This window comes from Opisthocomus hoazin, chromosome 21 (genome assembly GCF_030867145.1).
Source record: "Opisthocomus hoazin isolate bOpiHoa1 chromosome 21, bOpiHoa1.hap1, whole genome shotgun sequence".
In the NCBI taxonomy this organism is placed as follows: Eukaryota; Metazoa; Chordata; class Aves; order Opisthocomiformes; family Opisthocomidae; genus Opisthocomus; species Opisthocomus hoazin.
Genome location: NC_134434.1, coordinates 4112839 through 4131278, shown reverse-complemented (window position 1 = coordinate 4131278; position 18440 = coordinate 4112839). Strand labels below are relative to the sequence as shown.

The 18440-nt window shown below is 45.6% G+C and overlaps 1 protein-coding gene across 4 annotated transcripts in view; it reads right to left on the bottom strand.

Annotated features, from left to right (window-relative positions):
- The window catches only part of MAP2K4 (mitogen-activated protein kinase kinase 4), a 96284-nt gene that overhangs the window by 37528 nt on the left and 40316 nt on the right, over positions 1 to 18440 (bottom strand). For 3 of the 4 annotated variants that reach the window (XM_075440948.1, XM_075440946.1, XM_075440947.1), the window contains exons 3-4: positions 11381 to 11476; positions 5522 to 5696 (exon numbers count right to left, since the gene is read on the bottom strand). In XM_075440948.1, the coding sequence (XP_075297063.1) occupies positions 5522 to 5696; positions 11381 to 11476 (271 nt within the window). The remainder of the gene's footprint in view (positions 1 to 5521; positions 5697 to 11380; positions 11477 to 18440) is intronic. The other variant, XM_075440949.1, reaches the window with a different exon arrangement.

Sequence of the window (18440 nt, the reverse complement as noted above, 5' to 3'; positions counted from 1 at the left end):
AATCACTAGATCTTCTGGGGTGGGGGAAAACTGAACACAAGTATTGTGGACAAAAATACCATCTCCCCAGCTGGTTTACTCTCCCTAGCTGTAACTATTTCTGACAGAAAAATAATTCAATTGAAAAGAAGTGCAAGATGTTTCCATGGGGCTGTGACAAGCAGCTTGAAGGTAAACCGAAGCACGAACCACTCTACTCGTCACTTGATGGTGTATTTTTCAGCCAGTTGAACTGGCCGAAAAGGAACTGGCACAAGCTGAAGGGGAGAGGAGCGAGAGGCAGAGGGCTCAGGACATCACTGCCTTGCTCGGGCTCCTGATCTGCACAGGTGCCACCTAACAGATTGAAGCTTGTCTGTTTTAAATTTTTACCTATTTATCTCATGAACTCTTCAAACAAGAAACTGTCCTAGCCTTTGAGAGGCCTTTTTTAAGTACCTTGCCTAATAAAACCCACAGTAGGTATTACATACAGTATTACAGCAAAACGCAGGGCATCCTGCTCCAACAGGGAAACACCCCCCGGCTTTCATTGCGGTTTGGGCTTTTTTTCATTTATGTATTTTCATACCAGTCTGGAAAAAACAAGTATGCCAAAGATCTCTTAAAGTACATTTTTTGTGTGAACTATCACCAGTGCCAGAGGGAAACCTCAGGACAGAAAGAAACCCCGCAGCTGCTGGGTGAGCTTCCCAAGCAAACCATTCCACTCAAACAAAATGGGGCTTCTCGATGGTTCCTCCAATGTGCCAAAGACAGTCCTGTTCCTTGAATTTGTGGTACCCTGAAGAAACAAGATGCATAACCCCCCGAACAGCTGGGACAACACCTCACGCTGATGCTGGAGGGCAAAAAGAAAAAGGGGCTGAAGAACAGCAGATACTGTGAAGCCTCTGGGATAAAACCAGGAGTGACGGCACCGGAGCAGGTCCTGAGAAAGGACCAGGGCTCTCCACAGAGCAAAGAACCTGGGGAGATTATTCACACGTCACTTACGAACTGCCATGGACTAGGCAAAAAAAGACTAAAGAGAAAACAAGAAAGCAGAAGCAAAGCCAAAGGACACTGGGTGGAACTGGAAGCTAGGCCAGGCAATATTGCAGAGAGCTGGTCCCACTGCTGCAGGCAAATGCCGGCCAGGGCAGGGACTTCTTTAAGAAAAACAAGGAGCCCAGAAGAGAAACCTGCCAAGGAGGTGAGGAGTTAACGTACAAACTGGCCTTGCAATTGTGAATTTGCAGAGACAGAGCTGGCACTGGACAAAACTGGGCTGTTCTCTTTCCCACCTGGAAGAGTCTTGACCTCACACGCCAATAAACCCTCAAGAAAATGAACAGGGTTTTTCTGAGTGAGAGGAAGACCACAATGCCAGCTGACCCAGAGCAAGCAGGGAATTTGCATCTCTAGGAAGATCTGAGAGAGGAAGGGACCTAATGAAGAAGAGGAGGATCGCCTTTTATTAAGATTTGGAAAACATAACACGGCATTCTTCAGGGACAAAAACAAGAAAGATCTGAATACAAATCCTCTGAGTTGGATTCCTCTTTCCTTTATCCTCTTCCCCTCTTCTCGATGGCTCTAGGAAGAGGCTTTTATGGCAGAAAGGGTAAACGATGCAAAAATGTCGCACCAAAGACCACAACTGTCTGCCTCCAAAAGCAACCTGCTGCAACCGGCAGCCTCACGGGCTGCAGCCGCTCCAGCCTCCAGCCCGTTCCCGAAGAGGCTCAAAATGGCTTTTTGTTATTGATATAGGTATTCATAGAGGTGCAGAATGACAAAGGGTGAAGGAGAGGGAGGAGCAGGACTGGGGACAAGAGCTCATCATCCGAGCATCTCCCCAGCAATGCTCCACCAGCCACAGCTTTGCTGCAGTGGCTTCATACCAGCGACACGATGAGGCTCATTTTCCTCCTTTGCTGCTGACGCTCAAGCACAGATGAAAGCTTTCTGACTCATCCAGGGGCCTGGCAGCCCTAGTACCCGTGCGAGCAGCTAGACACCCTCATTAAAGGTGCCAGGATTACATCTGCTAGGATCTATACGTTGGCTGGTGAGGCCAAAATGCAAAAAAGGCAAAAATGAAAGAAAATGATGCCTCCACCTGCAGATCTCAAGTTCTTTCAGTGATATTTCAGCACTCAGGAATTATTTTTCCGCAGTGGTAAGAAATGCAGATGGAAGCACAGCAACAAGGCTGTGCTCGGGGAGCCCCGGGGGCCACCGGAGCCGCCGTGCCCTGCAGCACCAGCACCGAGCGGGGAGCAAGCAGAAGGCTAAGCTGCACTTCAGGGAACCAAAGACTGTTCCTTGTGCAAAGGCATAACAGAGTAACAAAAGCCAGAGCAAGGAGCTGGAAACGGGATCTGAGGGTATGCACATCTGCGTAGGCTGAGAGCTGAGCAGGCTGAGCGCCCAGATGCTGCCTCGGAGCCGCAGGAGCTGGGATCAGCCAGAGGAAGGCTCCAGCATGGGGGAAAGCAGAACATTTCACCCACTCTTTACAATACAGCTGCAGCAGGCTTGTAGAAAAAGGAGGATTTCAATCCGTCCACTGCAGAAGGGGCTGACAAGCCACAAGGGATGCAGCCTGGTCACAGTAACTGCAAAAAGGACTTGGGCCTTCCAGAAACCGGGGAGGAAGATACCTTACTGTGCTGGAAATTTGCACCAGTGGTAGTGGAAATTCAGCTAGTAGTGCAGAAGATGGAGGAGCAGCTGGAGGAGGCCCCCATACCAATTTTCTCTGCATCTAATTATCAGCTTCCGGAGCCATCTCTGTGATTCACCCACCAGCACAGAACAGCCAACAACTTTTGGCTTGCGGCCTCAATCAAGCTATTTCCTACTGCTGAATGTCCTTCCAAGGATGATTTGCCTGCTGCACTGATGTTGCTCTCGGGGAAGCACAGGAGAGGGACAGCAGCACCACCAAATAACCAGAGACACTGGCTTTGCAACCCAGCTAGCTGCAGGGCAGCATTCCTGATGCCCTGCACACACCATGGTGCCACACCATGCAGCTGCAAGCAGGTGTCACGGAGATAGTGGCCAAGACTTCATTTCACTAGATTGACACATTTTCTTCTCAAACCACCACTCCCCTTCTAAACCTGCTCTTACAGAAAGGCATTTTGCTGAAGGAAAACCTCCCCTGTACAGCATGGAGAGACTGTGGCGAGTAGCTGGTTTCCCCAAATGCAGGAGGAGAGCTGAAGCTTCAGAAGGCAACAGCTCCGCCAGCTGTTAGGACATCACTGGCTTGAGCAAGATAGAGAGAGCACGAAGTGGACAGCCCCAAACACGGATGGCCCACAGGGTAAATTTAGATAGGGCAGGACCAGAGAGATTAACACGCAACCTCAGCAGCCCCAGAAGCAACAGCAATCTGAGAAAGAAAAGGCCAAGTAGTTTGGGATGAACTAGTTGCTAGTCCAGGCTCAGCCCTGTCCTGAAATCTCCTCTCAAATAACTGCACCATCCAAGCTCTGGAATAGCTGCTGCTGCCTTGGAGACCTCGCTTACTGTTTCACCCACTGGTCTGCTTTTGCTCAATTTCATGTTTTATCCCCACAGGGACAAACAGAACAGCCCCTTGCCACTAACATTTTAGAAAGGATGCGGCTGCCCAGACCCCCCAGCTTTCCTTCTCCTGCAGGCCCAGCCACGCCTGCCCAAGGCAGTGGTTCAGAGCAAAGGAGGTGGCACCATCCCAGCCCACAGCTTTGACATTTCAAAGTTTGGACACTGTAAATCTATCGGGTTTTATTTGTTTAAACGTGAGGCCCCAAGCCCAGCACCCCCCTAGGGCTCAGACCACCTCTCTCCCCTTGGGAAAGCCAGCTCAACATGCTGTGCAATGTCATCTCCAACTGCATGCTTCAACAACATGGTGTTGGTGCCTTCTGCCTCCCAGATGGGAGCTGTACCTGCACCACAGACCCTCGATGCTGACAAGATTATCCTACAGTGCTGAACGCCCCTTGTGAAAATCCAGTCTGGGACAACAGAATTTCTGTGCCAGCAGACACAACTCCTCCTTGATGACGTTAGCTAATCCAACAAAGCACTCTTCTCAGCACAGCTGTACCCACTGCAGAGCTTCAGATAACAAAGCCACTCAGCTATAGGTATGGCTGCTACTTACCCATGGCTATCACGATTATAGTAGCAAAGTTATAGTTGCCCAGGTCACACACCCTGGGTTTGCAAAGCTGCGGGTGCCCAGGCATCATTTCATTACATCAGCAGTTTTCAGCCTGTCATCTACAAACTCCATCTATGAGATCCACCAAAGGCAACTAAGAGAAACAAGGCTTTAGCTACAGGCAGCCTCTAGTCTACTGGAGACTTTTATGGATTCAAAACCAGGTTGAAATACCACTGCATGGTGATTCAAAACACTCAGAGACCTGGCCAGTGATCCCACCACTGTGAGAAAGTCAATATTTACTGGAGAGAAATCAAAGGCTGGTGGTTACTCCAGTGACCCAACACACTAGAGACAAGTATGAATTATATTCACAGCAGCTAGAGCTGGGGCTGAGACATGTCTACCTGGCATGTGAGACCAGCAGGAGTGAACATTTCCAGGTCAGATCAGGGAATATTCCAAAGACGACAGAGAGAGCTGGAAAAGAGAGCAACACAGACTCCTCTGTAGCCCGCTTCTACTCTTTCATGGGAGCCATGGGAGCACTTACAGTTGATATCATCAACAGAATTAAAAGATTGATGCCATTAGCTACCAGCCAGCAGCAAGCAAAGAAAAAGACAAGAGAGACAGAGAATAGCTGCTGCCCACCTCACCCAGCTCGATGGAAAGCAGCTCCTCAGAGATGACCAGTGAGCAGCACTGCTGCAAAACAAAGATTACTCCGTATCGCCCAGCTAAGAAATGAGGTTGCATGTTGTTTCCAGTTTTAAGGCGAGTTTTTGGATAGCATAAGGTAGAAAATGGACAGTCCAAAAAACTGCTGTGCTTTCCAGCTCCAGAGCAGGCCCAGCATGGTAAGCACAAAGCAAAGATGCTCCCACCATACATCAGCAAGAGAAAACATCCCTAGAAGATGTCCACTCCATTCCAGTTCCTCCTGGTGAGGCTAAACCATGGCACCGCTTACATAAAAAGCAAAGTTTAACTCACTACCTTATTTCACAATAGACACCGAGATGCTATTAGATATCAGCTTACGCCTACCACCAACCTAGGCTGTATCTGAACCAGTGACCCAGAGGTGAAAGCCCCATGCCCCGTTATCAGTCTCCAGAGACATGTGGTCCCCTCAAAGCAGTAGGTTCCTAACAGGCATTTTCAAAAGGGCACAAGCAATTATGAAAGCTTCACAAATCACTTGACAACATGCCCATTATACAACGCATTTTCAGCAAATAGCAGCCTTTACACTGGAAATAAATAGAAAAGAGCAGTAGATGGGTGCTAGATGGAAGAACATTAATTCTCCATCACATTTCATCCCTAACGGACTGAAGTACAAATGTAAGTATGGGCATCACCTACTTTAACTGCCATAATTTGCCCACTTGGTTTGTGGACCATTTTGTTGACAGAACCATAAGCGCCTCGTCCAATTTCTCCAAGGTCTTTCAAGTCCTCTGCTGTAAAATCCCAATGTTGTTCAGGGGAAATCTTCAATTTTCCTGATGATTCAATGCTGTGTGTTCTCAGTCTCTCTCTGTCAAAAATATTGGGAAGCAATTTTTCCACATTTTAAATAGTCTGTAAATTTCTCTTTTCAGCACTTGATTAAACATTAGAAGAGAGGGGTTCACAAAGGCTACAGTAACAATCTGACTGCACGAAGGATTTTGGTTGGGGTGGGGGGTGCAGGGGTGAGGGAAAAAATGTTAAATCAAAAATGACATACACTTGCCCACAGCTTCAATTAAAGATAAGTTTCTCCAGCTGCGGCGTAAAATTCAATGTGTCTCATAGAGTCATTCTAATCACTCATTTACACAGTTGTTTCTACTTTGCACAAAATACATCGGGCTTCAAGCAGGATCTGGTAACATGCAGAACCAAGAGTCTGAAGAGCACTCCCCAGCCCCATCTCCCCAAAGCTTCCGCTGCTCTACACCACCACGCTCCCAGCAACTGTCACCCTTCTAATTGGGTTTCACTGCAACAAGGGCAAGACCTTCTGTGTGAACCAAGTGGACTTTAGAGAGACTTTGCTCTTAATGGAAAACTGCAATTAATTTTTTTTTTTTAAGAAACCCAAACATATATTAAGTAATCATTTAATTTATTAAAAAACAAATAAAGAGCCAATAGTCTATACTTACAAAAACCAAGACAAGTTGTTTGTGACACATGAAAAGAAAAACTGCCTGTTCAGGTATGTCTTTACCAAACACCTAACGTAACATTCTCAGGCAAACACTGCTCCTACTGAAGCCACCCGGATCTGTCCAGGTAAGAAGCAAAAAACACGCCCAAAATTTGTAGGACAGAAGAATTCAGTGGTTGTTTTAAGGTGCCCCCAGTTACTCGTTCAAATGCAGCAATGCTATCACTGAATTAGTAGGAAGTGCACAATAATTTTTAACACTTTTCATCTTAAAAAGCTGCATAAATTTTCAGGTTTTCATTAATTAGCCAATTCACACTTTTTGGGTCGTAAAATAAGCCAAAAGCCCAAGTTTCCCACTTTCAAGTAGCATTAACAGCATTAAAGACAGTTCCCACTGCAGGGCACACGGATCTCACACAGACATTAAAGCACGCGGGTACTTCTGATCGTGTTGTGTACAAGGGAGATCCTGTCAAACTCATCCCTCGGACTCAGATCACTTCTCCTGGGCATTTGATCAAGCCACCACTCGCTCCTCCAGGGTCCAGCCAAACGAGCAGAACAGACACAAGGTATCCAACCAAACACATAAAGCTTATCGAGTTCATCAGCCAGAGGAATAAACACATTACGGCCGATTCCACGCTGATAAACACAACCGTTTGTCAACCAGCAGCTGCAAATGCTACCCAGCCAGGTGCGAGAGCAGACCCAACCATGACCTCCACCGGGTTTTATTTGGAACCAGGGTTTTGCAAGGGCAATGAGGTCAGGTCCAAAAGTCAATTGACTGGAGCAGCTATGGTTGAAACGGCTTCATCTGCTGCACTCCAGCTTCCCTGCGACGCTCCAGTTTAGCACTTTCCGGGCTTCGAGCAGCTGCATGTCCTGAACCCTTGACCCGTTCAGTGAACAGCCTTGCTGAACCCCTCCTCTCACCACTTCCCTGCTGTGCCTGTCCTGGTCTTTCCTGCTCTCTAACTCGCCTAGCTTGAGATTTTCAATCTGCTGCTCCCTACAGCGTCCCTTCACTGCCCTTTGGAATAATTCAGGGAACCTATTGCTAGTGCTACAACACAGCACGGACGTGACGGACACAGCAGCCTGCGGAGGCAGAGGTGGCACCCCTTCGTTAGCACTACACATCCTTGAGTTTCTGTGCATAATAAAACAGTGCACTGAGTGGGGTTCTCTAAGGAATCTGCTTACTAAAAAGCAAGGAATGAAAATAAGGCAGTAAAATGACAAAAAAAGAACAGAAGCAAAAAAAGAAAAGAAAAAAATGAAAAGAAAAGAAACATGACCTCCAGACTTGCCAGCTGTCTTGCAGGCAGCTTACGTTGGAAGCTGCATGAATCAGTTACTAACTGCTCAACCATCCTATTTTGTCAGTACCATAAAAACAGTTCTTCTTCTGGTGGAAGAAGGTAGGTGACAAGCATCACGCTGAGGAAGCTCCGGCAAACAGGCATCTCCTGCCTACCTCCTGCCAGCTGGTGGGCAGGAAGAACCACAACCACTGAGAGCTAAATCTTGTTCAAAAGGGCCGGAAACAAAAAAGGCAGAGTTACCAGGAGGGTGAAATGTGAGATTCGACATTCTGAGCAAACCCTTTCCATCTCTTGTTTCAAAACAATGTATCATAGTGAAGTTCTCACGGAGTTAAAAAATTTTAACGTTTATGTGCTTTATTCAAATAAAGCAATCAAACCCTTCTCCACTCTTTTCTCTGTCTGTTTTCCTGCCCAGGAAACTTTGCTTTTCTTACCCTATATCAGAAGAGAAAGCAAATTTGAATTCATTATTTCCTTGCTACACAAGAAGCCTGTCTCTCCCCAGCTGCGGCGTGAAAGCAGATCTGTGCCATTGTTCCCGCAGCTGCAGGACGGGTGGTTCGAGCAGACGGGAAGAAGACGGGAGCTAGGAAATGCCCCCGCCGGGGGTCTGCACCCAGTGCCCCCTGCAGCTGTGCTCTGCCACGGAGCAGCGGAGCTCCAGGGGTGTGGATCAAGACATACCCTCAACATCCACCCACAAAACCTCACGCATTGGAGCTTGGCTTAATTTCCATTACGTATTTATGATGCCATCTGTCTTGTACTGCAATCGCAGTTCCTGCTTATCTTCTTTCAAACACCCAGGGAAATGGTCAAATAACCAAATGACAAGTTTGACAGAGTGACAGACACTTCAATATAGATTTTGCTCATTTAGCTGATTTGTCACATGTAAACAATGCAGTTTTCCTTTAAGCAGCATGGCCTATCTTAACAGTCAGTAACTGGAACACCATGATTACTTTTAGGATCAAAAAACTACACTTTATATCAGGAATTTCTCAGTAAAAATCAAAATCCCAAGGCATTTTCATGCCAAGAAAGCAGCTCAAAAAATGCAAATATAGAACATAGACTCTCTGCGTTGATATCAAATGGGAATTTTCTGATGTAAAACTGAGGCAATAACAGCAAACAAAAAATTGATGCAGTACATCTATTACAAGATTTGCACTGCACATAAAACCGCAGGGCGGACATGTCTCCAAAATACAAAAAAGCCTGCCTAAACCCCATACTACCTCCTAGCTCACTGGATACTACGACAGCTTGGTTCAGAACATAGAAGGGTAACCACACAGAAGAGTGGCTAGTGAAGGTGAAAAGGAATTAATGCCCTGTCCCTGCTTCTGCAGCCGATCAGATTTCAGTCCCTGTGCTTAGTGCTCATCAGACTTTGCACAGACATGGTCAGACATATGCCTCCTCTTACCACTTCATTTTTAAACTGTGCAATCCAAATCTCTCCAAAACTGGGAATGTTGGGCTAAACTGGGCATATATTCTCCAAATGACCAGGATGTCTAAAATGGACTTGTGGGGCTTCAGGTATGATTTAAAAAAATAAGTAGCTAGAGGGCGAGATACTCCTCAGTTAAAAGTAGGATTTTCAAATGCACCTTAGGAACTATAGCTCCTGCTTGTCCAGGACTTGAGCTTCCTACTGCCCATCTCGCTTCTGAAAAGTTTTAAAAGCAAAAAAATAAGATAAAGGCTCAGGAGGTCACTGCACTTGAAAGGCACCAATGTAACAGTCTTGCTGCAGATGGTTACTACGCTCGTCACAGCAGTTATTCCAGGGATTAGAAGCACCAAGCAAGACAACAATTCCTCCAAACAGTTGCCCTTTGTCAGAAATGAAAACGTTTGTGGGTCCAGCTTGGCAGGAGGCAGGCGGACGGCTGGCGCCAGGCACGGCAGCCGGGCCAAGGACGGGGTCACGCGCATTCGGGACGGGAGCTTGCTCACTGCAAGCCTGGCGAGCTACACCCGCCCGGGAAGGTCTGCCACGGCTAGGAGGCCCTCAAAACCTCCCGGGAAGAACCACGGAGACACCGGGAAGCTCTCAGACAGGCTGTGTTAGTTCCCCGAGCCCTGCTGTTAGCACCAAACTGCAGGGATGCCAAAACCCTTCAAAACAAGCATTTCCTTGGCATGAAAAAGAGGGACTGTGGGAAGAAGCAGAGGAAAGTCGTTGAATTTTTTAAGCAAAATTGAAAGTTATCAGACATGAAGCAAGGCCAGAAAGATGTTCTAGGTGGCTACCTATCTCCACTTTGCTCCTATTTACGCTCCAGTTAATGACAATATATTCTACTTCTCCACAAGTTTGGTAAAAGCTGCTCAACACCACAGAACTTCAGAAACTGGTTTGTGGTCAATCAGCCAAAGGAATGCTAAAAGGCCAATCCTAACAAAAAAGCTTCCATGCAAACTGCAGGGTTTTAGTAACACTGTGCACTGTTTGCAACTTCAGAGTAAAAACACGGCTTACGACTTTGGCCAACACGTTTCTAGCAAGTCTTTCAAATAGCCTAGAGAGGTTGCAATGTTTCTATCTCAATGTCTGTGGTGCTTATAAAACAGTTTTCGGACCCCACACGCTAACACCAATAAAATAGCAATGCTAGTTTAAATTTCACCGGAGAAAGTCTCCAAAAGAAATGTTCCATTTTTTTTTTCTAGAGGGCTGAAAACGTTGGTACTCCCACTCATCTTTCAGATTTTCACAGTAAGAAATTTCTGCTTCTGGTAAACTGATGAGCAACGTCATCCTTTCAAGAGGGGCAGAACTAAATTGGTTTTGCTCTGACCCACATAAGCTGTCCTGAGGCTTAGTTATATTTAAAATCAAATTCCTAGACATGAAGAGGAGATACAAAAAAGTGTCAAAGGAAGGAAACAGTTTAGTCTGCATCTCTTAGCTCCTCAGACTAAAAGCAGAAGCACGCTTGCTTCCCTTCATCATGACCAAGAGGCAGAAGTTGTCCCTAGCATTGCTCTGGCTTTCTATATTCCTCCAAAACTATATTTTAAAGATATTAACAAGAAGATTGCACAGCCCCTTCCACAGCCCTCAAGACTCAGTCAAGCACACGCTCAAGGCTGCAAAGAGAGGATTTCAATGGGGTTTGGCTGAGGCTTTTAAAGTGTCAATATTTTGTATTAAGCTCCCCATGTAAACTACTGAGTTATAATGGATTTTGATTAACCCTGCCCTTGACACAGCAGAAACCTCTCAATTCATTGTGGTGAAGCCTGTACCAAATTTAACTGAGCACATTAATCTCAAACTCATTTTGATTTGGACATGAGCCAGACTGCAGCACATTCGCTGAACCCACCACAGCTGGGTATTCAAAACTTATACTGGATTCAAGCACTTCAGAATAATAAACCAGAAAAATCTGAGCTAATTAATTTAAACAACTCTTCTGAGAATGCCAACTCTTTTCCTGAAAGATTCTGTCTCCTGAGCCACAGTCAGCTACCCGACAAAGAACAGGAAAGAGTGACATGAGCACAACCACAAGAATCAATAAAAGAGCCCAAATATATACTTTAAATAGTTTGCAAAATGATACTGAGACGTAATATCATTATGATCACACAAAAATCACCCAATGGAATGACACTATTTCTGAGACAAATTCCATTACTTTAAAAGATGCCATTTTTGCGAGTATGGAAAATATTTGACAATGGCTAACAGACAGTTCAGCTTACTGTAGCCTGCTGGACAGTTTCTGGATGAGGTCCGCTTCTCTCCTTTTGAAACTGAACGGGACAATGTGATTACTACCCAGGGTTGCTTGTGTATCACTTCAGCCAGGAAAAGTTGTGAAAATGACAGGAAAACATGGTGCTGTTATCACATGACACAATAACGTATAACACAATACTCAGCCAGTCACACTACCCGTGGAGCGCTTAGCATAAACTAGTGAGCTACACATTTTTCTTCTAAATTTCACCTAAGCAACCTCCCCTCATTCAGAACAATGCAGCATCTGATTATCTGAACTGTATTTTAACAGGTAAAATCGTCAGCAATTTGTTTTCTTACAACCATAGCAACTGTTGTTTCCAATTGTATTATTACTATGATTAGAAATGTGAATTATTGCATTCAACTTACTAACCAAGTATCTACATGTTAGTGACATGCTGTTGCCTCGGAGCACATTGACCATCACTGCCCTGTTTTTTCTTGTGGTCTCTAAAGTAGAACTTATTAAACTTTTTTTTTTTTTTTTTTTTTTTTAAATCTAGCTTCCACCCCGAATCCATCAATCTAGGACTGGTGGTCTCTCTCAGGCGGGCTTGTCATTCACCTTCCCTCTCTTAATGAAGAAGTTTGCATGACTTGAACAACTACGTCCTTTCTTATCACCTCCAGAGCTACACAACTGACAGATAAACGAAGGTTAATTAATTACCACTTTGTATTACGAGACTTCTCTAAGAACAAAAACCAGGTTCTGGATCTCCGAGTCCCTTGAAATCTTGTCCCCTGTCCAGCTGTGGATATCTCCTCACCTGATACAAGGACCTGCTATCTCAGAATGGTCTGAGTAGCTCAGGCAGGATGGGCTCCTGCTAAGCACTTTGTGGAGGGCACACGGAAAAGAAGCACTCAAGTACTTGCACAAATGCCCACTTGCAGATAGCTGCACTGGTCAGCAATGCAAACATGTGGTTTTGCTCAGCTCCTTGCTGAAAACACTCGAGAAAGATAGATAATGAGCACTGTTATTTCAACTACACAACAAGTTTCTGTTTCAACTACTCTAACAAGCGATCTTTCTAATTTAAACTTCTGTACGTGACAAAAATCCAGCCCTAGTCTGAGAAAGCTAAAAGCTCTCCAACTTCTTATTCGGGATTTACGTTCTATTTGGGATTTACTTTCTATTTGGGATTAAAAAACAAACAAACAAACTTTGGGCTGCATCAGTCTGAAATAACTTGAAATTCAGTGTCAAGAATGTACCTGGTAGTATTTATATTTCTGTGGCAGACAAGGACAGACGGGAAACAAAGAAATTACCTAACTGCTAGACAGAGATTTCTTTTTCAGAGAGATGCAGCTACCATAAACATGGTAACCAACAGAGAGCTCATAACAAGACTAAGTAGACCAAATGTGACTTGTATTTTAAAAGTGCCCTTCCCCTAAGACATAAGACTCCTACAGACCAGTGAAAGCCATTGCCTGTCGAAGATCCCCATGTTCCACAGTCTAGTAGTACGGTGAGATTTTAAATGTTGGGCTCCTTCGAGATGGCTGCGCGGGGCACAGTTTTTCTCCACTGACTCTCAGGAGCCAAAAGGAAATTTTCTATAAGCTCTGTAAGGATGCTCACAGAAAATTAAAGATGCTGTAAGGAGTTAGACCAACGGTCCCAGAGAAGCACCTTTCCCATTCTTCACTGGTATGCAATACCCACCTAGAACATCAGTGAGACAGAAGAAACCTAGCTGGATTATAGAGAAGTCTCCACTCTCCTCCGAGAGGACAACCACCTTCACACTGCTGTAGCAAGACATACTTAAAGCAATCACTTTCAACTGATCCACACTTGTCTCTGCAAAGACATCAGTTACGTTGGGCTGGAAGGACCATTCAGATTTACTCCAAGCATATTTTACAGAGGAGGAAACTAAAACAGGCTCAAAGAGAAGACTGTTTAAGGTCGCCATAATCCAGTGTGTGCTGGCTTAGCCATTTGCTCTCTCTTTTCTGAGGTTTCCCAAAAATGAAGGGACCTTCACAATGGGAGGCAAGAACATCCACCCAAATCTCAAAAATTATGTCTGTAGTTTTCACTGACATAATATACCACAAACCCACTTAATCCAAGTCCTCTTCAGAAGTCAGCCCCTCAAACAAGTAGAATGACAAAACCAATTCAGCCCTGCAGGCCAACCCCCACCTCCATCGTGTCCATCCAATCCACCACAATGTCCTTTCCATGAGCTCTTTGTACAGTAGTTGTTTTTCCTGGGTGCATCCTGTTCATTCAGTCCAGATGTCCTCCACAGTTTATGCTGAAAGTCACTCATTTATGCAAAGGATGAAAACAGAAGTTGTTGATGATGCATGGGGTCGAAGCAGTCTCCGAATCTGCATTCTCCATTTCTTGATGTGTACAGACCACAGAGAGGGATTATCGACTCGTCCGGTTTGAACCCACAAAGCAGAAGAGTTGGCTCACTTCTCCGTAGCCAGGGTAAAATGCAAGAAATTTTACTATGAGGTGGTGATTAATGTCTAAAGAGATAAAGGATGTACTCTTGCTCTGATGAAACGCAGTGTGATCCTGAGCATCCAGAATAGCAATGAGCAAAGTTTATTCCTACAGCTAGCAATGGCAGTTGTTTACTGGGGTTTCCTTCAGCAATGTGGTTTGCAAGGTCCACATGCAGAAACGTAGGGTTCGAGTCCAACTTAAACCACAGGTATGAATAGTGGTGGTCCATATACAAGATTCTTTTCAACACCTCTGTATGTCACACAACCAGAAAAAAAAGTCTGTGCCTGATCATCTCAGATTAATTGAGAGTCCAACAGTGACAGCCAGTAAGGGTCAGAAACCACAAACATCATCTGCACTACACAGTGGAGACCACTCCTATACACAAGCACCAAGCTCAGATCACTGTGTAAGTGATGTCCTTCTTTGTTACTTGTAAATAATTATTGAACAACATAGTTATCCAAAAAATGGGTAGAGACCAAACCTGTGTTGTGCGGACATACATATACACACTTTCAGAGACGTTACATATAATAACCTGCTTCATCCCATTTTCCTCTCCAAACACCAGCAGGTTTTGTATATTAAGTTAGCAGTTACTGTATGTGCCCAAGGAGCAGGGAACTTGGGGATACAGGCTCTCTTCAGCCTCAGGACTTGATTCATTCTCCAGGACACCAGTCCCTAAGACACACAGGATGGGACACCTATTGCCCCTGTTGACCTTGGTCCGATCCCCAGTTCAGAAAGCCAGATTGACGGGTCTAGAAGAACAGAAGCTAAAGGAGAAAGACCAAGTGGGCAGCCCATGCTCTCAGATGTTATATGAAGATAAGCAACAGCATCTCCTGCTCCCTGAATAAATTTTAACTGATATCAGTACTGTCTGATAGGTTTCCAGAGCATGCCTTACAAACTGGTAAGTTCAGATACGGGGATGCTCAGTTTCCCCCTATTAGGTAGGACAGCAGCAATGTCCACTGCTCAAGAGATCCCTGGGGCACTTTGGGACACAGATAACACACAGGTGTCACATGATATTTTTGTTCAAAAAGGTCAAGTCCCAAGGACTGCTCATCGCTGGAGTGAGGAAGGAGAAATTTTGGCAAGCCCCAGTTCCCAAATGGAATTCAGGATCTCACCTGTACTACTTAATCATAAAAAGTTACTGTTGAATGCAGATCATCAGACCATTTCAAGGCTCAGAGATGGCAATGCATCACACTTTCTCTCTAAAGTATGGAATATGAGTTTTAGAATGGCTTACAGAATTTACCATATAAAATCTTAAAGCACAGACACATAGGTCTTAAAATACTCTGAAAAATACACCAACAGATTAAAATGTTTATAAAAAATCCAACATGAATGAAGCTGTGGTCTCCCATTTTCTCTCTAACCCTCCAGAGAAGGTTAGGGTATTGTGGTGTCCTGAACACTTTTAAAACCTCCGCACACCAATGTTTATAGCCAGTCTGCATACAGGCACGTACACTGCTGTCCTTGCTAGGGGATGCAGCACCTAGACATAAAGGGAAGGCAAAAAGGAGAGAAAACCATGCTTCTGTTACCACCACAGTACGAAGGCAACAGAAGAGCTGATACTGACTCTGATACCATTTGACCTATTTTCACTTCTCTTAAATAATCACTGCAGTCATTACATCTTTGTGTGAATTATGCAGCTATGCCAGGACCAGATGTGTCCCTCCTGATGCGTGAAGAAGGCTGTAACTCAGGAATCCCCAGGGCCTACAGAACACTAATGTGACAGCTTTGCTCCTGCCAGACCCACCACCTCCCCTGAGCCGTCGGGACACAGACAGAGACACAAGCAGCAGAATTAAACAAAACTGAAATTCTTAAACCACACCAAACCCTCCGTAGTCTGAAACCTTGAACCGCTTTCAAACAAAAGCAGCACCATCCCCATGTCAAACACAGCCAGGAGACTGGGGGAAACTTCCAGCTCTCCAGTGGTCAGGGTGACAGATGTTTCTCATTTCCTCATTAGACCACGCAAATTATTACTGAAGTGTTGACCTCATACCCAGGTTTATAAACCTGGGCTTTTTAAACCAAGCTGACTAAGCAAGAAACATGGTCACTCCCTGGTTCTTCTCTAAGCTCTGGAGTGTGACAGGTACCTCCAAATCAGAAGCCCGGTCCTGAGCAGGCTGCAGGCACCTGGCTTTTGCCATGAGCATGGACAGAGTCAAGTATGATGACTCCTAACTTACCTGTCTCAGGGAAGGATCTGGCCAGCCACAGGTCACCCATGGAGCCGTGTTACTAGATAAAGGGTAGGCAGCACATCTCACTAAAAGCCAGGCGCTAGAAGGGAAGTCTACAGGACACTTCTATCCAAGGGAGACATTGCCCAGCTTTGCTATTCTGTACAGCCTCTGTGTGGACCAACATGATGGAGGTTTGATGGCGAATGAAGTTGGGTTCAGTTTGAAAATGCACATTTCCACCTCATTGCTCTATCTGGTAATTTTCCAGCTTCCACCAAACCAGAACGCTTCACCTCCCTGTACACACGACTCAACTCAGCAGAAAAAATATGGTGGTCAACTCAAAACTGCTGGTCTTGAAAGACTCTCCTCAGACACCATCCCGCTGTCCCTGGAGCAGGAAAATCAGGGGGCTCGGGGCAGGCACAGCCGCCTCCAGCCTCCCCTGCCTCTGGGCAGCCTTGCTGCTACCGCCGGCCCCTCCTCCACTCCCCCCCTCAGCCTGCTGTACCCCTGGCAGGACAGAATCACAGAATCACAGAATAGTAGGGGTTGGAAGGGACCTCTGTGGGTCATCTAGTCCAACCCCCCTGCCGAAGCAGGGTCACCTACAGCAGGCTGCAAAGGACCTTGTCCAGGTGGGTCTTGAATACCTCCAGAGAGGGAGACTCCACAGCCTCCCCGGGCAGCCTATTCCAGTGCTCCGTCACCCTCAGAGGGAAGAAGTTCTTCCTCATGTTCAGACGGAACTTCCTCTGCTTCAGTTTGTGCCCATTGCCCCTTGTCCTGTCACTGGGCACCACTGAAAAGAGCTTGGCCCCATCCTCCTGACACCCACCCTTCAGATATTTGTAGGCACTTATAAGGACGGGCCAGGTCTTGGTGCTCTGGAAGGTAACGGCACTATCACCATCTCCTTACAGCCTCTCACCTGCCAGTCACTCGTCCCCACTCTGGAAGGGACAAGCCTCCCTCGGGCACCAGGAAGGGGACCCAGTTCACACCGCATGGCACATCAAGGGTCATGGCTGCGAAGTCAAAATGCTGCTCCCAGACAAGCAGCTCTGACCACGGCTGTGTGCGTGCAAGAGCCAGGACAACAGCTCCCAACCACGCCATCGGCAGGACGGGTAACACAGAGCTAACCTGTGGACCGCAGATTATCAGGAGATCCCTGTTGAACTCCCTGCCTCGTCACAAGCTTCTGCCCTGACCTTCACCTCTTCCAAATCATGGCATGCCCTAGTTTCCCATCAGCAAAATAGGGAACAGAGTTTTGTGCAACCATTTAGGTTTGCAAAGCTAAATCACTCCGCATGTGTGAAGCACTCAGAACACATGGGAGCCAGATTAGTATATAACATTGGGTTGTATTTGATTTAGACATCCAAACGCAGGTGATTAGGTTTCCAGAAGTTCTGAGGAGCCCAGGTCTCAACAGTGTGGCAGGAAGCTAGATGGCTCAGCACCATTAAAAAAAAAAAAAATCCATGTGAATTAGCTTAATGGAGATATACAAGCTTCAAGTTTTGGTTCCACTCATGGAAGGCTGAAAGTCAGAGGCAGACTGCTGAGATATCAAACCCCTTGCAGAAAGAACAGAACAGTCCTACTAGTGCACTGACGCTCCAAGGACATGGAAGCAGCAGACAACAAAAATCTCTGCAGAGCAGGATTAGCACCTTAGAGAAATACCAAAACTTAGAAGAAAAAAGAAAAAAAAGACCACCTTAATGCAGTATGGTCAGTCAAAATCTCACACTAATTTTGTAGCACCTTCTGTGCAGACGCAATCTGCTTGGAAGTCTGAGATACCGAGCACGTGTGTTTTACAACCCGTACCACCTCTGTCATCTTAAGGCCACAGAGATCACTGGCCAAAGGAACTTGTAAACTTTTGGAAGAAACAAAAAGGTTAAATACAAGACAGAACTCATCAATTTGTCACGAAAGCTTCTGAAAAAAAAAGGATGTTTAAGAAACACTGCTCTAGCACTTCAACTACGGTGATGTTTGTATTAAAGGTGAAAGCATGTTTTCCACAGACTCACTCAAACATTTAAATGTATTTGCTGAATCCTTGGAGGTATCCATTTTACTTGTGCTTACTTGAAAACACAAGCAAGTTTCCCAGTGATTACATCCAGACACTGCAACTTCCAGGAAATTTTGCAGAACAGTCACAGAAAAAAATTCAAATTCTTAACTGGTACCTTTCACACTGCAACCTATCTCTAAGGCTTCCAGGCATCACACCCTGTGACGGGAAGGTATCACGCGGCAGAAAGG